We start from the raw sequence: 22,713 nt of genomic DNA, 5'->3' as shown, positions 1-22,713 counted from the left end.
TGTTTGCCACGGTGAGCACCGGCCCCCATGCGCTCTCCCTCAGAACAGACAAGTAGGCCGACACGGAGCTACAAAGTCACGTGTGTTTCACTAAACCAAGCAAGTGTCTCGTCCCCTCTCCTTCCCTCCCTCCCTGCCCCCAATTACATTTTTCAGCAGACAACAAGCATGCTTCTGGCTCTGATGCTCATTCTTGACATCCATAGCTCTTGCTACCAAAATGGGAATAAATACAGGATAGAAGGTGAGCACCTCTCCCCAACACAGGATAAAACTCATCTCCAATGCAGAAATGATTCCTAAAGACCTTTGTCATGTCAGGTCAGTCCTCTATGGAATCAGATGGGAAACAGGCCTACAAATCATAGCTTCACACTTACCCAGAAGATTCCTAAACTCAGGGCAGGACTATCATGAGATACATGTTTGCACTTAAATAACTGAAAGCCTCCACTTGGACCGGCTCCCTGGAAGCCCAACGACGTAAAACCTGGGATTGGGAAGACTGAAATGAAGCCATCCTCCTGGGTGCTGCGCGTGGTGTTACTTGGTGCTGACTCATTCACTCCTTGCAGGGGCTCCAAGGGAAGCAGGTGCAGGCTGAGCTCCCTACTTGCAGCTGCTTGAGGTCACCGCCAGGGGCTGCCTATCGGCAGAAACTGGCGACAATCAGCCACTCCAGCGTGTAGGATTCAAACTACATGGGTTCGAACTCTTATCCCCTAAGCATAAATGTCAACAGGCCCCAGCATCACCTTGGCCCCCACATTCTGAGCTCAGTGAAGCTGGAGGCAGGCTGGCTTTGGGAGTCGGTGACCCAGCAGCTCCCAAGGCCTGGTGCTGGCTTTCTACCAGAGTTGGCTCTTGAATTTCGGCACCAAGTCTCAAGAGTACCTGTGGCCAGGCAGAGAAACCAAACTCACGAAAACCCAGAGCTCATTCACAAAACTCAGACCAACAAGGAGCCGATGACACAGAGCAGCACAGCAGCTGTGAGTCCAAATGATGGGGGGAGGGGGGGAGCCGGGTGACAAGCGGTGGCACCATGTACATGCCTGCAGCTGCATGGGGCCCTCAGATCCGGGCTGGTTCAGGCGGCGGCGGCTCTGCAGACTGCGTGTGCAGCGCGGAGTATTTCACTATGGGAGGAAGAGGCCCATCAAAAGGAATTCTGCTCTGTCCTGCACAGTAGCAGCAAATAGAGCAGCAAGTCCCTGCTGGGAACACAACTGGGTTTCCCTGTGTATCCCATGGGGGACTGCTTAGCCGTGCCTGCACAACCTTCCCACGCCACTCCCTGTCCCCAGCCAGGACTATCCTGCAACTAGAAGCAGTTTGGGGCGGGTCAAGGGGAGAGAAAGAGGAAGCTGGACAGGCCCTGGAAACAGCACAGCCTCCATCTCCTCACCTAAAAAATGAGCATGCTCCTGCCAGCATGGCTGGACAAACTGTTTTAAATAAAGTGCTCAACCTAGTACCTGCCCACACAGGCTGGCCTCATGTGGCTAACCGTGGCAAAGCTCACAATCGTGGATGCGACCATGGAATCCATTTTTCCACATCTAAACCCACACCTATTTTAGTTCATTTGGTGCCACACTGCCACCCATCTTAAGCAGTGCTGTAGGGCGCCTGGCTCCCCAGTACACACCACACAGGCCAAGCCCCTCCTGCTCTCCCGGGTCCCGTCCTCGTGGCTGCTGCACTGTAGTTTCAGTTGCAACGCTCGCCTGAGCTGTCCCAGTCTCCTGCCCGCACTGCCAGGCCGTGGCTCCCTGAGCTCAGCAAGCCTTTCTGGACCTCCTCATTGGCATCCCGTGGCCACAGGCCATATGTGCGTCGAGCAGTTGGGCACTCTAGGCCTGTGGCCTGACCTTATGCCACCTCACACTGCCAACAGCTCCTGAATCCTGCAAGTGCTGGTTGACCACTGAAGGGGGACGGCGGGGCCTAGGTGTTGATAATAGGGTCTGGGTTTGAACCAAGTTCCCTCTTGCCTGTGGCAATTTGCACAGGGAAAAGTTTTAGGTCTAGGTTAAAAGCTTCCCCATGGCTCTGTTCAGAATGCATCTCCTTTTGCTGATGGGGAGCGGAAGTGCCTGGGGCGCTGGCTCAGATGAATCAAGGGCAGAGGCTGAGCAGCAGCAATGCCCAGAAATCACAGACATGGCAGCAGATGGCCCTGGCTGTCACCCCAGCACCCCTGGGCTCATGAAACTGGGAAGCAGGCTGATCAGGGCGGGCTTTTACTCTGGCTGGACATTCCAGAAGCAGATGCCTCTGTGCTTCCCCGCTTTTCTAGCACAGTTCTGCTCAGTGCTGGGGGCCAATTAGGAAAGCATCAGTAAGGGACAGTGACTATGAAGTCCTCACCTTGGGGCTCCTCACACACCACAGCTTCCAGATTCTCCCCCTTCACGTAGTCTGCGTTGAGACCCTCTGTCAAGGGAAAGGTCAGAGTTAGTGATGCGCAGTTCCTAAGAGTCCCCAAGCATGACTGAGAACTCCTGAACAAGTCCTCTACAACAGCTAGAAAAGCAGCACAGCTCCCCTAGGGAACTCAAAACCCTGCACCCTGGGCCACCTGAACATCCTTATCCAGATGAAGACCATTCGTCCAGGAATTCACTGCCCAGGAGTTCTCATCATCCTCAGAAATAACCATAACATGCAGCAAAGGCTTCTGGCACTCCATCCTCATAGGGCAGCTGCCACCACGTCAAATCAGCAGCTCTGCCCAGTGGAGGGGGTGCCCAATGGCAGGGCTCAGCAGCATTCACAGGTCCATGTCCAGCCCAGGGGCCAGGGAACCAAGTGTGATTGATGGATACGAGGCAGGGAGAGGCAGGCGGCTGAGTGGGGCTCACCGTGGGGCTCACCATGGAGATGCAGCAACACTGGTGTGGAGAGGCCCACTGGCTTCTCCCAGCCCCAGGAAGAACTGCTGTCTCCACCCGAGCTTGGAGGGGCCATGGCCCAGTGACAGCTGCTCCAGCCTAGTTACTTACCTAGGCTCTCTCCACACCTATTCACAAGAGGGATTTGGGGACTACCAAGCATTCCCTTCAGCCAGCAAGGGCCAGTGTTGAAGTACTTGGAGTGGACCCCACCCCTGTTGCTGCTTACAGAGTCAACAGTCTGTATCTCACCCCTGGATAGCACAGGGACTGGGACCTTCCGGCCCCGGGTCTGTGGGAAAACTGGGGCATGGTTCCAACCAACCAACCAACCAACCAACCAACCAACCAACCAGGCACCAGTGCAAGTCATACCACCATCCTGGGCCACACGCTCCTTGTCTGAACAAATATGCCTGTCACCTGCCTGCCCTGATGGCTGCTGGGCTTGAGGTGAGCGCCAGACAGCCTTGTGACAAATGCATTTGTTGCTCTGTGGCAGGTGTGGCCGGCCCCATGCAGAGCGGGGCAGGTGATGAGCGCAGTGAAAGCTGCCCCAGGTGACCATTACCAGCTGACTGGTAGGGGTCAGATGCACCCTGAGCCTCACAATCACTGCCAGCTGGCAACCCAGTGGGCACTGGATCATCCCCTTCCTGTGGGTGGCCCTCTATGTGCTCCCCAGCCATGACCCCCACTGGGCACCTTAGTCCTCACCATGGCACCTCAACCCCCACCTCAACCGCCCCAGCCCTCCCCCCACCACATCCAGCCTGGGGACAGAGCGTCTGGCAGGTGGCATCCTCTCACACTCATCAGGGCAAGCTAAAGATGGTCCTGGTGACAGTCAGGTCAGTGAATGTCAGGGAAGCAGGAGGGAGATCGGCAAGGAAGCACCAGAGCAGGGGGCGAATGAGCAACTATCAAGGCTGAAGCAAAAGGAAAGCAAGGAAGGCAAAGCGCGGTGTTACCTTGACCTTCCGCTGCATCTGAAGGCAAGACACAAAGCTTAGAACCCTGGCGTCAGAACGCTCCTGCAGCAAGCATGTGGGCTTTCCACACTGAGGACAGAGGTCAGGGAAGCCAAGGGTCCCCAGCATAGGTGGGGACAGGCCCTCCTCACAGCCACCTCCAGCTGTCTCCCCAGGGCTTCGTGTTCTGTACCCCTGGCCCCTCCACTGCCATCTCCATGTGGCAATGGCTGAGGCTTAGGGGAAAGAGTGGGGACAGGAGGCCCAACCCCTAGCTTCTCAGTAGGTTCAGCCACCCCACAAACGTCCGCGGGACTCCTCCTGATTCCGGATGGGTCAGGTGCCAGGTACATGATGCCCACGCAACCCCACCATGGAATGGATGGTCCAGAGACTCAGGATCACTGAGGCGGTGAGGCAAGCTGGGAGTTGCAGACACGGAAACCAATAGGCCCAATCCTGCCGCATGGGTACCAGCTGAGGTCAGCAGGGGGTGCTGTGGAACCACAGGCTGGGAGAAGGCCCCAGGCCTGCAGGGGTGAGAGGAGCTAGGTCGGAAGCGGGGACAGCAGAGGCCCTGGATGGAGAGCACATGGCACCCTTGGGAAGTGAAAGGCCTCTGGGAGGCTGAGTGAGGGGAAAGGATGTGGTTGGGACCAAACCATGAAGGGCCTCCAATGCCAGGACCTTGAGGGCCACAGGAAGCATGGGGAATCCAGGCATTTTAAAACAGGTGCTCCTGGAGGAGAGTGAGGTGTGGCAGAGACTGGACAGGCCAAAAGGTCTATGGAGGCTTCTGGATGGAAGATGAAGAGAAGGCTCTGGCCTGGCAGGGGCCATGTGGCTCCAGAGGAGACCTATGCAGGTGGCACAGGTCCCAGGGTTGAGGAATGCACGGACGTGAGGTGTAGGGGCGGGAGGACTCCTAGCCTCCAGTTTGGGAGACAGCCACACAGGAAGGGGCGGCAGGAGAAGGCAGGCTGGAGGGGAAGTGCAGTGAAATTGAAGATGGACCCACTGGGCTGACGGGGGTTCCTGCGTGCTGCCCTGCTTTGCCTGCTGATCCAATCCGCAAAACCTCACACTGGCCCGTTTTTGGAACTAAGCGTGGAAATAATATATTTTCCTTTGACTTTGATGTCCCGCAGAGACAGATACAATCAAGATGTTTACTTTGTGCTTTGGAAATCAACCTATTTTTCCTGCTCTGTTCCTACTGACACCTAAGCATCCTCAAGCCAGTCTCTGACTTTAATTCCAGAACAGGAAGGAAGTTGAGATACCCTTGATGGGGAAACTGAGGGCCAGCAAGGGAGGACCCAGGCAGGCCACCCTGTCTGCTCAGCTCAAGAACTCTCCCCATCCATGGCCCTGCCCTTGCCAGGCTGAGTTACAGGGCTGGCTTCTCACCTATGTACAGCAGCCGGGTGGGTGACAAGTGCACGGTGCCTGGGCAGCTGCTCTTACGAGGAACTACAGACCTGCTTTCAATAGTTTCTTTTACCCAGCATGCTTTTATTTTTAATTTTTATTTATTTATTTTTGAGACGGAGTTTCACTCTTGTTGCCCAGGCTGGAGTGCAATGGCACGATCTCAGGTCACCATAACCTTCGCCTTCTGGGTTCAAGCAATTATCCTGCCTTAGCCTCCCGAGTAGCTGGGATTACAGGCATGCACCACCTTGAGCAGCTAAGTTTTGTAGAGACGGGGTTTCTTCACGTTGGTCAGGCTGGTCTTGAACTCTCAACTTCAGGTGATCCGACCACCTCGGCCTCCCAAAGAGTTGGGATTACAGGCATGAGCTACTGCAGCCAGCTCCCAGCATGGTTTTTAAAGTCTCAAAGTCATCCTTTGGCCTGTCCTTCTCGCCCTGTGTTGTAATGGGCACGTATTTGAAAACTGTGGACTGTTGCACCTCACCATTAGGCTAATGATGCTGTAGTGAAGTCAGGGATGCCTGTGAACGTGACCTTATTTGGGAACAGGGGCTTTGCAGGTGTACTTCAGGATGTTGAGATGACGTCATTCTGGATTTAGGATATAAACTGAGAATGGAGTGATGTGGCCACAAGCTGAGGACACCCAGAGTCCCCGGGAACTGGGGGAGAATCCGCTTCTGTTGTTTGGAGCCACTTGGCTTGTGATTCTTGGTTCTGGCAGCCCCAGTGAGCCCATACAGTTGCCTAGGACGAGACTGCTTCCTTGGCAAACCTCACCAGTGAGCCCTTTTGGCTCCCAGGGCATGAGCCTTTGTGTCCAAAGACCTCACAACTACTTTGTTGCTACAAACCAAACTCCTCCTTGCCGCCCCAACCACCTAGAAGGGGAAATCATCAGAAAATCAAGGCAAAATGCATCTGACGTGGTGCTTCCAGCCAAAGAAGCTCTCCAGCGAAGGTCCGAACAGGAGAAGCCCCCTAGCCAGCCACCAGGACCTCCCCTGCCGCTGTGGCCTCCATTTTGAGGGCATCTCTGGGTGTAGGATTTTTTTTAATAATAAATATTTGTTCAATGACATTTTAGTTACCAACTAGTTTAATCAGTAATACAGAAAATATTTTTTTTCTCTCAGTCAGTTCTAACTTTGCCCTACAGGCCTGGTTCAATCCAAATCTGGCCTTTTATCTTTTCCCAAAAGACCATCTTGAGAATCTGGATGCTCATCCACAATCTTGACTCATCTCCCGGCAAGAGGAACCCTCCGAGTTGTTCTCCCACAATGCCACTGGCCAGGTCCTTGCTCCCTCCCCTGAAACAGGGAAGGCCATGTAGATTGAGCTGTGTCCCAGTGTCCCCATCTCATTCCACTCTCCCTGCCAGAGGGAGAGTCCACAGAGGCCTTGGGGCCTCCTGGACAGAAACCCCCTGTATTAGGCTGCTTCTACTTTTTTCTAAATGCAGTAAGAACAAGGTCAAAGATCAAGGGCTATGACTATGTGTCTGGGTGCCCTGGGCTCCTTGTTCCAGGCACAGCCCAGGAGGCTGATACAAAACCGCCCCCGCCACACTAAGCACAACTCAATCTTCTTACCCAATTTCTCCTTCTAAATATCAGTGTCCAAGCAATTAGAACAGTGGATATGCATATTTTTCACCAGTTAGAGGATTCCTTGGCTTTTGAGTTGTGGGAAAGGGATAACTCTAAAAACAATCCAATCCCCAGTCCTGGACTCCATCTGACCTGTTCCCTGTTCACAACTCTGTCCAGTCAAGCTTCTGGATCCATGGTGGGTCAATGGGATCTCAAGAAGGGTGGCCATGAACAGTTTTACATGTTGTGCACTGATATGTGAATGTGCTCCTTCAGTACTTTTGTGCATGCTGTATGTGTCACCCTGGTCAAGAACGTTCTACAAGAGTGAAATCAACAAATATGATGCTCAGATGAATAAACAGTTGGAGACTTCAGTAAAACATCTTGGGACCCAGGTTAGTTTTCTGGGCGGCTCAGCCCCAGGCTAAAATTAAGGGCAGAGGACCATAGCAAGGGTCAGGGAAGACCCGCATGGGTTGTTTCTAAGCTGCCCATTGTATCCACGGGGCTGAGGAAGGAGTGTAAAGAGACAAGCTACAGCTGAGTCACATCCTGTCGCTGGAACTGAAAATCACCAGCCTTGAACCGGAGACACGCTCCACTCAGCAAACAGGGACACAGCATCAATCTGTGCTTATAAAATGGACAAGCGAGGTCGCCTTGTTCCCTCAACCGCCTCCCCACAGAGCTCCCTGATGTGGCCACTGATGGGTGAAGACAGGATTCCATTAATCCACGACCTCCAGACTCACAGCTACAGCATGAGATGAAAACCGACTTTTAAAAACCTAGTAAAGGCTGGTGGGGAGCAAACCACACCATTCTTTCTCTCCCATTCCTACTTCTTTGGACAATTCATGATTCCACATAATTCGTGGCTCGTTGGGGGAAAAGCACCAGGCGGTGACTTCTCAGGTTGTGACAGGGGCACTGCCAGAGGAATAAGGACTGTGCTTTGCAAACCACCAGGAAGTGCTGCCTCCTGCTCCTGAGGGAGCCAGCAGCAGGGGAAGGAGCTGGTGACGCAGGGCCTCCAAAGGCCCTCATCTCCTTGGCTGAGATCAGAAGCTATGGGTGCAGCCCAGGTCCCTCCCATTCTATGTGAAGGAAACATCACAACAGTCACTGAACTCTGTCCCCACAGAAATACCCCTGGGAGCTGGGGCCCCTGGAAGGTGAAGGTCATCAGGGCCAGCCCCATCCACTCCTGTAGGCTGGTTTACATTTTAATTCAGCCTAGATCTGTCCCCAGGGATTTCCAAAACTATAGCCTCCACCCCCATCCCAGGAAGTCTGTTTGGGAGTGGGTCTCAGGCAGGCTGTGGAGGGGTCTGGATCTGTCCCAGCCCCTTTCCCTCCAAAGACCTTGCCAGCTGGTTCCCAGTCATGAGTGGGTGGCTGGACTTACGCTGAATGCTGAAGCAGAACTTCTTCTGCTGGTAGGAGATGTAGCTGGAGACGGCGCCAATGAGGGCCATGGCTAGGGCGCTGGCCACCCCGGCAATGGTGCCGGTCTCTGCCACCATGTCTGCGTGAAGAAAGGAGAGAAATGAGAATAGGTAAGGTCAGAGCCAAAGCACGGCAGGGAGCAGCCCGGGAGCCTGCTTCTCCTCTAGCATGAAACTAAGCACCAAATTCAGACGCCCACAGCCCCCAAGCCAGCAGGAGAGGGCTACGCCACACAGCTGTAAGGCATTACAAGGACATGGTGTCCCCTGGATTTGCCTAGGACTTCTCGTTTTCTGTAAGGACTTCACTTTTGAGAAGCTTCAAAGGGAGACATAGGAAAGGTGCCATCCTCTCTGTGACTAAGGCCCCACAGGCTTCCCACGGCACTGCTTCCTCCAGGATCCCAATTTCCAAGCTTCATTCCTTCAAATAGCTACACTCCTCTACTGGCTTCATGATTATCTATTGGAAACATTCAGGGGAAGGCTACCTCCGAGACAACAGTGGGCCAGCACTATCTCTCCTTGTAGTTGCTGTGAAATATCTGAGACAGGCCTCAATCCATTTAGAAAGTTCATTTTGCCAAGGTTAAGGATGCACTGGTGACATGTGCCAAGGTGGTCGTGGCAGAGCTTGCTTTTATACATTTTAGGGAGACATGAGACATTGATCAATACGTGGAAGATGTACATTGGTTTGGTCCAGAAGGTGGACAACTCAAAGCAGGGGGTGGGGGTGGGGTGCTTCCAGGTCATAGGAAGATAAGAGAAAGAGACAAAAGGTTGCATTCTTCTGATTCCTTGACCAGCCTTTCACTGAATACACAATTTAGTCTGGCTCAGTGAATTTGCATTTTTACATAAGCTATTGGGCAGAGGAAGCAATCAGATACGTATTTGTCTCAGGGGAACAGAGGGCTGACTCTCTCTCTCTCATTAAAGATCAGCTATCAGTTTACATCTCCAGGGTGAAATCCAACAGAGCTGTTTTAGGGTAAAGATCTTGAGGCCCATAAGAAATTTCCCTGTAAGCAAATTGTGAGGGAGGTAGGCAGCTTTTTACATCTTTGTGGCGGTCTTATTTAGGAACAGAACGGGAGGCAGGTTTGCCTGGTGCCGCTTCTAGCTTGACTTTTCCCTTAGCTTAGTAATTTTGGGGTCCTGAGATTTATTTTCCTTTCACATGGCCAACAGGAGATTCAGGATTCAGAAACCCACCAGATCCAGGGTCATCACTGCTGCCGTACCGGCCGTCACCTGGAGAAAAGACAAAACCACTTACTACCTGCCACGAGCCAGCTCAGGCTCAAGCTGAGACGGATGGCAGTCCTGGCCCTTCCAATCCCACCTATGCGGCAAGACCCCAACCAGTGATCACCCGGGGGCTTCTACTGGACTGCAATAACGAGACCTGCTTTCTTATACCCACCACCCGCAACGCCCAGGCCACCAGGTGGAACTTTTTATTATTAAAATGGCAGCCACCTTCCCCTGAGCATGCACTGAATTCTGGACTTTTCGGGCACAGTATTCTATTTCACCTTCCTGCTACCAGTGGGGCAGCTGCACTTAGTGGCCCCACCATAAATGGGCGGGGGGCTGTGCCAGGAAAGCCTGATTCTAAATTTTGCCACCACTACGGTTCTCTGGCGTAGCCACTGCCTCAACTATAGCCGAAGTCATTCTTGGAACATAAACAAATATAGGCTCACAATCCCGTATCCACTATTTTGAGATTCAAAAGGATCTGAAGTATCACAGAGATGGAGAACAGATGAATGCTGGCAGAGCCTGGTGAGAGTTGGGAGGGAGTTGGCTGTGATTATAAATGAGCAACAGGCAGGAGCCTGGTGGTGACAGACTGTTCCGTATCTTGACTATGGTGGTGGGCACACAAATCTACACACACTTGCACACACCCCATGCCCAGACAGCTACTCCCTGACAAGCAACTGGTGCCATTTCAGGACCTTAATTAGCATTGAGTTCACTGTTCATGCCACCTTATTCTCAGGGCTGAACACTCATTAATGGAGAAAGACTGTGTTCCCAGAGCCCAGGGTTCTCAGGGAAAACCACCCTGGGATGTTGAAGGCAAATGAGCTCCAACATTTCTTTCACCAGTCAAAGAGTCAGGAGGAATGGTGGTTCATAGACTGGAAAAACATGCCCCTCTGGCAGGGCTGGGGGAGGTACTGACATTTGGGGAGGCTGAGCGCATGTGGGGGTAGGGGAATATGAGAACTCTCTGTACCTTCCTATTTTTCTGTGAAACTGATCCAAAAAATAAAGCCTATTTTAAAAAAAGATACTTGGGGAAAAATGAGGTTTGTTATCTTCCCACCTAAGGCTGAATCCTTGAGCAGTCTGCATTTCATAAAGAGCCCTGATTGGATATGGATGGTTACTAACAAAACAAAGAGCACTAGCATTTACAAAACACACACACACACACACACACACGCACACACATACACACACACTCATTGCTGTTGGAGAAAGCATAACAAGCAGGAAGATGGGGGTCACTGTGCACAGCCAGATTAACAGAGAGGTCCCGTCTGCTGTGCTGGAGGTGGCTGTCGTCATGGCATCCTCTGTTAATGAGTTCATGTCACTAGACTTCCATTTTTTTCTGGACTCCGAGTAATTCAACCTTTTCTTTCATCTCCAGGCAGAATGAAACAGTGTTCTCAAGTCTCCTTTCCCTTAGGAGTACTTGGCTATGAGGATTACAGCAACTTAAACATCATAAGACTGCTGAGCAACAGGCTGTGATAAGAAATATAAACAGGTTGAACCCCTTCCTAATTTCCCCCCAGGGACAAATGGAGAAAAGGGCTGACCTCCCAGCCTTTCAAAGACTCAAAAGCTCAATAGTTCACAACTCTAGTAGTTCCTAACTATCTGACCACGTGTGACTGCTGGAGGTCCTGTCTTGAGACAAATAAAATGTGCTTCTCTTCCTCCTCAAAAAGTGATCCCATCCTGTGGGCAAGTCTTCTTAGATGGGCATATGAACTGAAAACAGAGGCAAAGAAAAAACAGCCAGTCATCTTAGATCCTGTTCTTTCTCACTGCATGAACCTGAAGTCAGCCACTCAGGCCTGTCACTGGAGTTAGCCAAGCCAAGGTCATGGCTTTGAGCCATGTTGGGCTACTGAGTTCTGCTCACTTTCTCTAGGCACAGGCTGAACCCAGTTACTTTACAAAATGCACACCGTGCAAAAGATGGTGCTGGTGATGAGTTATTGGCATAAAATAAATTATCCAACCCAATACCATCCATGAAGATCAGTTCCCAGGAAAAATAAAGTGGATGAAGGCATAAAAGCACTACAGGAAAATTTAGGGGTAAGGAATTTCTATTATCTTGGGGTAAAAATTGACTTTCTAAATATGATACTAAAGCCAGAAACTCAAAATGGAAAAGATCAGATCAAAAGTAAAAACTTTAGTACTAAAAGTGCAAGCAACAAAAGAAAAACAAAATTGGGCTCTGTCAAAATTACAAACTTGTGTGCTTCAAAGGACATCATTGAGAAAGTAAAATGACAACCCACAGAATAGGAGAAAATATTTGCAAAATATGTATCTGATAAGGATCTAGTATTGAAAATATATAAAGAAACCCTTCAGGTCAGTAATAAAGAGGCAAATCATCAAATCTAAAAATGGGCAAAGGATGTGAATAGACGTTTCTCTAAAGGGACAAAAAAACGGCCAAAAAACACATGAAAAGACGTTCAACGGGGGCTGCCAAGGGAGGAGGAAGATGGCGGCGGGGGCGAGGTATTTTCAAAAGAAATAATTCCAGATTGATGGATGAAATTTTAAAACAACAGCAGGAACTTCTGGGCCTAGATTGTTCAAAATATTCACCAGAGTTTGCAAATAGTAATGACAAAGATGATCAAGTTTTAAATTGCCATTTGGCAGTGAAGGTGCTGTCTCCGGAAGATGGAAAAGCAGATATTGTGAGAGCTGCTCAGGACTTCTGCCAGTTAGTAGCCCAGAAGCAAAAGAGACCCACAGATTTGGATGTAGATATGTTAGGCAGTTTACTTAGTTCAAATGGTTGTCCTGATCCTGATTTAGTATTGAAGTTTGGTCCTGTGGACAGCACATTAGGCTTTCTTCCCTGGCACATCAGATTGACTGAGATTGTCTCTTTGCCTTCCCACCTAAACATCAGTTATGAGGACTTTTTCTCTGCCCTTCGTCAATATGCAGCCTGTGAACAGCGTCTGGGAAAGTAGTGGTCATAGGTTGCATAATTTGATTTTAGGCTTATGGAGGAAAGGACCCAAGTGACTCTGATGTTTACAAAGCACCCTGTACACACCTAGTTCATAATCCTCATAATTTATCAGCAAATACAAAAAAGTGTCTTACTTGAGATTGAGTGTGTGTGTGTGTGTGCGCGCGCGCGTGTGCACGTGCACATATGTGCACGTTTGTATGTGTGGAAATAAACTTATAAATGGGGATGTATTGGAGAAGGAAATACATAGACCTACGACTTTGAGCAGATAGCAGCGATGTTTTAGGAACTGGAATGTCACACTTAATGTCTTCAGCCCCAGCTACTTCCCTGTTTTTGTGGGGAGAAGAGGGCCTGATAGAACTTTTCAGGTTGTGTTTGATGGGAGGGGAATAATTTTTGTTCAATCCTTCTTAGTGACCAAACTTTAATTTTTAAGAATAATATATTGACTTACTGAATTGAAGCATTCTGAGTTTAAAGGAGCTCCAGAGGCATGGAGTTCCGTGTTGCTCATGTGTTAAAAGCTTGCTCACCTTCAGAGAGAGCAGAGGGAATACCTATCTTCATATATCCGTCCATTTTCATCTCTGTTATAGTCAAACAGTGTGACTTGAGAGTGTTGCTCTGATGTCTGTATTCTGGGTTACGAAGATTATTTGAAAAATAACTCTTACTGCATTGAAATACAGACCTTAAAAAATTTAAATATTGGATTAGGCAGTCAAAAAAAGCAAACAAGCATAAAAGGTGAATATGTTGTAATCTTAAAAGTAAAGATGGAGAACTCATTTTAAAAGGAAAGAAAGTTTTGATTTCCTTTTTTGTTTAATGGGCAGCATGCTGTATTATACCCAAAGTTGATTTAAAAAATATTTTCATCAACTATTTTTATTTAAAATAAACATTTGAGGTAAGTTACTAAGGCAGCTTTTTTTCCTCAAAAGTAACCTGTTACTCTTTGGAATAGCACATTTTAGGGCCGTGGTTAATACCTGAGACTTTTACTCAGTAAGTCCTGATGATTACTGTGTGTAAAAGGATTGAAGGCCTCTGTGGGGAATAAAATATTACCAAAGTCTATAAAAATAAATTTTACATATTCTCTTTTATGACAGAGAGCAGCGCTGGTTCTGTTATTTTTTAAATGAATAATTGATTTCTTGATAGGTGTCTTAATATTTCTTCCCTCACTGCTGATTCTTAGATATAAACCATTCTTTATATTTGATAGACTATTTTCAGAAAACCCTTATCAACAAGTGTATAATAGTTATCTAAAACCATACATTTAGAATGGAACAGTTTAATACTAGATCTCAGAAGTTTGAAAAATAGCAAAGAAGACTGGATTTGAAAAGCATGGTCTACAATTCCTTGTCAAATTCTGAAGCTATGAAGGATAAATGTTTCAACGTTGGAATATGAAACCCCATTTATGATTTTTAAAATACACTTGAAATAAAAATGATTAAACTAAAAAAAAAATAAAAAAAAAAAGACGTTCAACACTGTTGGTCATTGGGGAAATGCAAACCAAACCCATAATGAGACACCATCTCATATCCATTAGGATAACTATAATCAAAAAAAGGGAAAGGGAAGAGGACAAGGGGAAGGGAGAGAGGGGAAGAAAGGAAGAAGTGTTGGTAAAGATGTGAAGAAACTGGAACCCCAAGCATTGCTAGCAAGTATGTAAAATGGTGCAGCTGCTATGGAAAACAGTGTGGTTGCTCCTTAAGAAGTTAAATATGGAGTTACAATCCTCTTCTAGATATATACCCAGGACAACTGAAAACATATGTCTACATAAAAATTTGCACAAACATGTTCATAGCAGTATTCATAAAAGCTATAAACAACCCAAAGTTTCATCAACTGATGAATGAATAAATAAAATGTTTATGGAATATATAAGGGCTTCCTAATCTCTAATGTAAAAGGAGTCCTTAAAATATATGAGAAAATATGCAGACCCCAGGGAAAAAAAATGGGCAAAGGACACAAACAGGCAATTCACAAAATATTTTAAAAGTGTCTAATAAGACACTGAAAAAGTGTTTCACCTCTTTTAGATTCAAAGAAATGCCTATTTAAACAGGATAGTGATTTGTTCTGAACAAATCTGCAAGGATGACAAAACTATAATGCCCAGTGGAGGTGACAATTTGAGAAAACAGGCAGCTGTTTTCCTACTAGTGGTAGAAATGGAGGTTGGCACAACCTTAATGGAAAACCATTCAGCAGTACCACTGAAAACATCGTGTCTTTAAAAGTGTCTACCTCCTGTGGGCCAGCCATTTGACTGCTAGGAATTTATTTGACAGAAACAATTAGGGTTGTGCACATTTGGCTAAGACAATGTTCATCACAGCACTGTGTAGAGTAGCACAAACCTGGGGGTGGAGGAGTCTCTCTACAAAGCTAGGGTCCTGGTTAAAGAAATTATGGTTTTTCATAATATAATGCAATCACTGAGATGATATTTTAGAATAATATCCTTTAATGACACAGAATGATATTCAGGGTATCACTGACTAAAAAATGGTTTCAGCATAGCATGATCTCATTTTTATTTTATTTTTTAAAAAACCACAAATATTTGCAAATATATACTTATACATAGAAAAAGTATTCCAAGCATGCAGTCAGAAATCTTATAGTGATTCTTCCTGGATCATGAAACAACAAACAAGTCTTCTTCATATAATTTCCAAGGAGTTTTAAATCTGCAAGCCCCCATGTGCAAATACATTCACCCCTCTTTCCCACAACTGAAGAGAGAGCTCAAAGAGGCGATTTCACAGGTCACTGGTGGACTCTTCAGCTTCAGTATGTTTTGTATCCCCACCTGCCTTCTGAGTTCACAATTATATACCAAAGAGACTACAGTAGCTTTCTAGTGAACCAGAAATCCCCCTGTACAGTGTATCACAGGCTGCAATTTGCTTTGTGTATAGACACCTATAGATATACGTAGCTGTATGGACTGCCATAGCTCTAGGAACTGCTACCGTTGCTATAGCAACACCATAGCAGTAGGGACTGTCACCATAGCAATAGTGACCACTGCCATAGCAGGTCTCATAGCTATAGAAGCCTCTCTAGTTATAGCAACCACCATAGGTACAGGGGCCTGGTAGAACAGGAGGCATGAGCCCAGTGAGAAAGTTGTGAGTAAGCCCTGCAATCAACAGAAGTGTCAGACCCTCAGCATCTCAGATAAAAGACAAGGATGTACACATACATGTCAGCCTTGATTCCTACACAGCCGTACATCTGGGGGAGGCAGGGATGCACCACATGGAGCGGCCCTTCTCTGATAGCAGCACAACCCAGGCTCATGGTGAGTGCCTGACCCACCTGGTTGCCAAGGGAATGGAGAGTAATGTAACAGTAGGAAGATTATAACTGCCAGGGGCAGATGTTCAAGAATTTAAAGACATCTATAAGTGTTGTAGAATTCTAGAACTCTTAAGTGTTCTAGAATTCTAATAGACACAGCTAGGGCTTTTAGATATTTTACAAATATATTTCATTATCTAAAAAGATGGCCAAAGTGCAAAATAAAAACAAATTTTAAAAAAATGAATAAACAATGAGAAGAAAAAACTTGCTTCAAATGCCCCATAGTTACCAAGTTAAACTGAACTGAAAAAAATCTACCAAAACATAGCTGCCTATGCTGGCCACCAGGGAGGGCACTCCCCACTGTTCCAGAAAGTCTCCAAAGCCCAGATCTTATCCATCCCCTACCACAGGGATGAGAATGCCCACCCTCTAGGTAATATAATGGGTATCACCTTCCAAACTGATACAGAACCTTAAAACTCCCTGTCTTATGTCAGGCTCCCAAGATACCAGCAAGGTGGTCATCTGGGAGAAAACCCATATTCATGCTGTGTGCCCAGGTGTGTGTTTGGGGAAGGGGAGTCTGAGGGAGCAAGTGGGTCTCTTTACATCATAGAACACCAGAGCCAGGAAGCTGTTCCTCACATCTGAAACATCCTATTTCTTTACATGTTATAAAAGCTGAAATGAATGTGGAAATAGGTCCAAAGAAGAGAATACTTGGGTATCTCTTTTTAGAACTAATCCCATCACAAAGACCCAACCTTCAAGACCTCACATATGCCAAAGGCCCCACTCTCCAAATACATCCTCTTGGGGGTTAGGGTTTCAATATATAAATTTTCAGGAGACAAACATGTAGTCCATAACAGAAAGGAATCATGAGAGGGCCCAGATACTTGAAGACAATGACTGTAAACACAGTGAAAATGGAAGAGAAATGTTTTCTTCAAAGACCCAAGAGGGTGAATGGATAGACAAAATGTGGTCTAACTAAGGTGAGGACATTCCCAGTTCACATCTGGGGACGTCTCCAGATTGCCCATGTATGCAACCCAGACACAACGGTAACAGAATGTCTGTATCTCTTTAGAAGGAAGGGTTTTTAGTCTTTCCCAGTGTTTAAGAACTGCATGCTTTGGCCTTTAAAAAAAATGCCATTTTGGGGTAAAAAATGTGCCTAATATGATTCTAACATTTTCAAAATAATTTTTTCTGATTAAGAAAAATGAGGCAGTGTTGCAGTCCTGTGATCCCACAGTAGTTATGAACAAGTGGTGTATAGCTGAGTGAGCCCAGCATATGGGCTGCTAAACCCAGGAGGTGGTGATCCAAAGAAAGGAATTAGTACAGTGAAATGCTGGGTGCTGCAAAGCAACTTTCACCTTCAGACCCCGAAGGAGAAGTTCAGGTAAGGCTCCTCTTTTGATGGTGTTCTCTGCAATGCATAGAGGGTTTGCACTTGGAGCAGAAGAAAAGCTCACTGTGAAGACATCCATTTGGTACCACCCAAAGCCCCCTGAAAGAGCTGTCACTGAAACTCTAGCTTTGAGCAGACTAAGAAGTTTGGGAAAGGTCTAGAGATAACAAAGGAGTAGGTAAAACACCTAGCCAGAGCAATGGAGTAGACACTGCCCAGGGGATCCTTAAGGAGCACAAAAGGAAGACTCTCCTTGGGGATGCGGAGAAAGAAAAGCAGCAAATGGCCTCTCTACCCAGCCAGCAGTGGTTTTGGCCCCATTTGGTTCCTTACGTCAATTTATTGCAAGTTTTCTGACAAAGAGGCCAGTGAGGATGATCTGGGAGTGCTAATAACACCCCTCTCCCCCTCCTCCCCTCCAAGTTCTTTACCAACTGAGAACAGATGCAAGGAGCCAGAGAAAGATCAAGGTAAGCCATGAGCTTGATGAAGAGGCTAGACAAGTACGCCAGCACCCTCAAGGGCAGGCCTTCCATGTACTAGTTAGAGGGACATGGCCTGAGGCCATACAGAAGCTAATTGTTACTTCTCTCCCCTTTTCCTTCTCACGAAAATCACCCCAGAGCTCATATGGAGGAAAGCTGGGCTTACAGAGTGGACACAGAGCTCACCTGCTGTCTAAGAGTACACACTTCCCCAGCTAGCAACATGGTGGGCCCTGGCTCTCAAACTCCTTTGGGGTTCCAGGAGAAAGCATGTCATGCCACGATCCCACCAGTAATGTGGCCCAGAGGATCAGCAGGCTCACCCTGGCTTCGCCATTCAAAAGTGTCACTCTAGCCTTCACAGGGAGGTGTGGCAGAGAAGGCAGAGAGCAGTCTGGTGTTTGGTCCACGGTCCTCATGCCGGCAAATCTGCATGGAGGTGTCAGGAATACACAGAAAGCCCAGCCTAGCAGAAGCAAAAAAGATACATGTTGCCCACTGTGGTTCAGAATGACATGTGCTACTCTGTACCAGCAGAATGATAGAAGCTCTAGGAGAGCCCAGAGGCAGGAGATGGAAGCTGTGCTGCAGGGCCAAGAGTGGGCAGGGAGACAGGGCCACAGATGGGGGAAGCCTCCTGAGAGGAGGGGATCTCAAGGGACGGGTAACATAGCATTTGCTAGAGGATGAGTGGGAATTCACATGGTGGAAGGCAGGCAGTTTAGACCGGGGAACATCATGTGCAGGCACTGGCAAATGTACATACTGGCCTTTCTCCATGTTTGGAGATGACAGGAATGTGGCGGTCTAGGGCAGAAAGAACAAGTCAGCAGACTAAGGGGCTTCAACTTATCTCATAAGCAGTGGGGAACCTTTAAGGAGGTATTTTTTATTGTTCCTGCTTCTTTAATTTTTCTCACTAACATCTAATTAAGAAAAATTTCAAACGTACAAAGAAGTTAAAAACTTTGTGCAGTAAACACCCATATTCCCAGCACGCAGACCTCACTAGATACTGGATCTACCAATGACTTGATCTTAGATTTCCCAACCTCTAGAAATGTGAGAAACAAATGCCTGTTTTTTTAATTATCACCTAGTCTGTGGTAACTTGTTTTAGCAGCCTTAAGTAAGACACATTAGTTAGTATATATACATATACTTCCTAACTATTTCCTATTTCTGCTTAGACAGTCTAGAAGTAGTGATACACCACTAGGCAATGAATACTCAGATCTTGGTTTCTAATACCATTCTCTTTCCCAGTGAAAGAGAATGACATACAGGATGGACACCACCAAAATAAATCCAAGAGGCAACAGTTTTCAGAAAGAAGCAGTGAATGAGACTCATGGATGAGACTAGTCAATGAGTCAGAAAGGTGCCCAGGAGGAAAGAATGTTAAGGAGAAGGTGATCATCAAAGTCAAATGCTACAGAGGCCATACAGGACAGAGTGCTGTGACCATCAGGAAGCCACTGGAAACCACAGTGGGAGTAGAGGCTTGCATACTCTAGGGTATAGATGGCAGTGGGACTATGAGGAGTTGAAACATTAGCCTCAAATTTCTCAGAGTGCTATGGAAAGAAGTCTGTTGGCAGAAATGGGGGACGATCAGAGTCCAGGCTGGGCAGGAAGGAAATAAGGGTGGAGAAGGAGGGCTTATAGGCCATCACCTTCTTAGAGAAAGTCACTAGAACCTGTTGGCAAAAGACTGTCATCATCACCTATCGGCAAAATGTGGGGCTTCTACAGGGTCAGCAAGCAGTCTTATTGAGAAAAAATCCATAACAAATAATGTATTATTTCAAAAATACACTCTAAAAGTATAGCTGAATCTCTGTGCCTAAGACCCAAGCCCAAAAAAAAATGCATTAATTAGGATCCTTTTCATGCTAAAGATCATAATTTATTGAAATGTGATGTTTTACCTTTGCTCACAGCATTAGCATATTTTTGTGCAAAGGACAGTGCCTGAGAATTCTATGGTGTGTTTATCATAACCATGTTTCAGTTTCACACTTGTCCTTTTTTCCATGACCCCCTTTATCTTCTTTTCCTGACACCTATAATGGCAGAGGGTATAACTTAAGCTAACAATTGATTATACTTTACAAGAGAAGTTCAAATATGAGTCTAATTAAAGAATTTCTGAACACTTCTTCCTTGCTAAAACATGCATTTTTAATAAGGAAAAGCCCCTGACATGTCATTCAGACTTTCATCATGTGTGTGCTTACACACGTGCCTACTGCCCTCCTCTCACCACCTGGAAATACCACTTATCACCCAGGAGTAATTGGCTAATTTGCTGGATTTGCGCTTTAAGTGTTCCATGTTCTCCTGACACCTGTGGGTTTCATTTAGAGGCTTTTAGAGCTTTTTACTAGAGATGGCTCTGTCTGAAAAGGTGTTTCGAAGGACAAATTTGGCTATGGTATCCTTTAATCGGAAGAGAACACTGTTTCCATATGAAAGGCACACGATTCTTGGGGAAAAAAGAACAAACACTAGTAACCTCAGCCAAGACTGTGGGGAGTGTATCAGGGTTACAAACAGATACACCCATAACTTGTCACACTTATAACCGGGTATAACAGCAATTTGCTGTCACAACAGGTTACAACCAGATTTATTACCACAACTTACCATTGTAACACGTTGCTATCACAACAGATTACAATCACAACTTACAGTCACAACAGGTTACAACCACAAGTTACAAACATTAGCTTGTCTTGCCACATCAACAAATCTGGCTAATAGTCCCTCCATACTTGATGTATACTATGATGAAAGGTTTCAATCATTGGTAGTTTGGGGTATTAACACTATCTGGTCTTGGGGAGGACATAACTATTCTGGGGTAACATGAAGAAACTTCTCTGTCATGACGGAACAGTTCTGCCTCCTAATTATGGTGATGGTTACTCAAATCTACACACATAACATTTTACAGGACCTACTCACACTCACTCACGTATGCATATCTGAATGCAGGCAAAATCTGATGAAATCTGAACAAGGTCTGTACCTGATTTAACAGTATTGTACTAGTGTTGATTTCCTGGTTTTGACAATGACTATAGTTATGTAAGGAGAAGCTAGGTGAAGTGTATACAGGAACTCTCTTAAAGTATTTTTATAACTTCTTGTAAGAACCATTTCAAAATAAAAAGGTATTTTAAAAATATATCTGACTTGCTATGGGTCTCTTAAAAAAATACTTGTCATGATGAGTTTGCTCCTCCCATCCCAAGAAAGAGTGAGTCTCTTGAGGTTGAGAGGACCGTTTTCAGGGTCCAATGGGCCACAGTTATCATCATTGGTGGTGTTGCTTTGGCAAATAGGCTTCTGCCAGCATGAAACATTAACCCGTCAGCACTGTTGCTTAAGGAACATCAGGGGAAATGTGAGGCTTTTCCAAGATGGTTATAAATCCCCACCCTTGAACTGCATGGCTCACATCATTCCAAAGGAACCCCAACTGGCAGGCTGGAATGCCTGGGAACTATCACTCATTTTCCAGAGGCCCAATTAATCTGGTCGCTGCACCCTTTTCAACAGAATAAGGGGTGTGCTGGCACAAATCAATGCTCCTACCTTTACCCTTGTCAGGTTTGTATTCTCCACCCCCCAATATGTCTTCAAGATCCTTGTCTGAAAAACCTGGAGAAAATAAAACATATATTTCAATGACAAGAAAACATTTCAGCAACAGGAAACTTATGTTAATGTTGCCCAAGGTGCAGAAAATGACTGCCAGATTCACTTAAGAATGCCCTTGATGAAATTTTAAGAGCCCCCCCCAGGACCCCTCCCACTGGTGTACATGGGCCAAATAATGTCCCACCAATCTGAGTGTAAGTGGAACCACAAAGAGGATGGCTATCACCCCCATGATTAGGTTAGATTACATGCCAGAGGTGAAGGGATTTTGCAGAGGTAGTTAAGGTACCAAATCAATTTGACTTTGCATTAATCAAAAAGGAGATTATCCTACATGGGCATGACTTAATCAGCTGATATCCTCAAAAGCAGGTTCAGGCCTTCTCTGAGCTCAGACATGAGAAGCAACAGAGTTGGCTAGTCTCTCCTGCTTTCTCCCCATACCAACCCCTCTCTCGGATATTCTCCTTTGGTCTTGAAGCAGCAAGCAGCCATTATTTCTACAGCTGCTAGGGAATGTACTGTCAACAACCAATTGAGCTTGGAAGAGGACCCAACCTCAGATGAGACCTCAGCGCTCACCAACACTGTGACCAGAGCTATATAAGCTCCTGAGCAGAAAACTCAGCTTAGCTTTTCCTGAACTCCAGACCAAAGGAAACAGTGAGATAATAAATGGGCGTTGTCTGAACTCAGAGTTTCTGATTTTTGTTATGCAGCAAGGAAACTGATACAAGAAAGCAGAAAATTTATGAATGGGTAAAAGATTCATTGAAAAGACAAGGGAGTCCCATGGAACCAAGTGTGGGAAGTTCACTGATAAGAGTTTCACACTCTACACTGAGCTTAACCCATAAGAAACAACTGCTTTTGTTGGGGCCAAGTTATGGTGTCCTATCTGAGAAGATTATCCACAAGGATCTGAAAAGTCTGTGAAAATATTCCTCTCTTTCCCCACTGTGTATGGGTGTGAGGCCAGATTTCCTTCATATACTTCAACCAAAACAACATCTCACAATGGAGTAAAGTGAGTGTGAGAATCCAGCTGCTTCTATGTAGCCAGACATGAGAGAAATCTGCAAAAATGTAACATCGTGCCGCTCTCCACAATACAAGTTTTTGTCTTACTGAGCATAGTTATTTCTTATAAAAATGTTATTTGTGTTAAATGTA

The 22,713-nt window shown here is 46.5% G+C and overlaps 1 protein-coding gene and 1 pseudogene across 5 annotated transcripts in view; one reads left to right on the top strand and one right to left on the bottom strand.

The window, feature by feature from the left end:
* Nucleotides 1-958: 958 nt before the first annotated feature.
* Nucleotides 959-22,713, bottom strand: part of CD99L2 (CD99 molecule like 2) — a 136,209-nt gene continuing 114,454 nt past the window's right edge. For 2 of the 5 annotated variants that reach the window (XM_074391635.1, XM_010331277.3), the window contains 6 exons: nucleotides 21,475-21,540; nucleotides 9,570-9,608; nucleotides 8,312-8,431; nucleotides 3,869-3,886; nucleotides 2,374-2,439; nucleotides 959-1,139 (listed from right to left, as the gene is read on the bottom strand). In XM_074391635.1, the coding sequence (XP_074247736.1) occupies nucleotides 1,075-1,139; nucleotides 2,374-2,439; nucleotides 3,869-3,886; nucleotides 8,312-8,431; nucleotides 9,570-9,608; nucleotides 21,475-21,540 (374 nt within the window). In that variant the 3' untranslated portion in view covers nucleotides 959-1,074. Of the gene's footprint in view, nucleotides 1,140-2,373; nucleotides 2,440-3,868; nucleotides 3,887-5,609; nucleotides 6,619-8,311; nucleotides 8,432-9,569; nucleotides 9,609-21,474; nucleotides 21,541-22,713 lie in introns of those variants that run through there. The other 3 variants (XM_074391636.1, XM_003943419.4, XM_074391634.1) reach the window with 2 other exon arrangements.
* LOC120361825 (dehydrodolichyl diphosphate synthase complex subunit NUS1 pseudogene) lies at nucleotides 12,086-14,096 on the top strand (annotated as a pseudogene).

The sequence above is a fragment of the Saimiri boliviensis genome, chromosome X (assembly GCF_048565385.1).
Source record: "Saimiri boliviensis isolate mSaiBol1 chromosome X, mSaiBol1.pri, whole genome shotgun sequence".
NCBI classification, from domain to species: domain Eukaryota; kingdom Metazoa; phylum Chordata; class Mammalia; order Primates; family Cebidae; genus Saimiri; species Saimiri boliviensis.
Note: the sequence above shows the minus strand (reverse complement) of the source record. Positions and strands in the feature narration are given on the sequence as shown.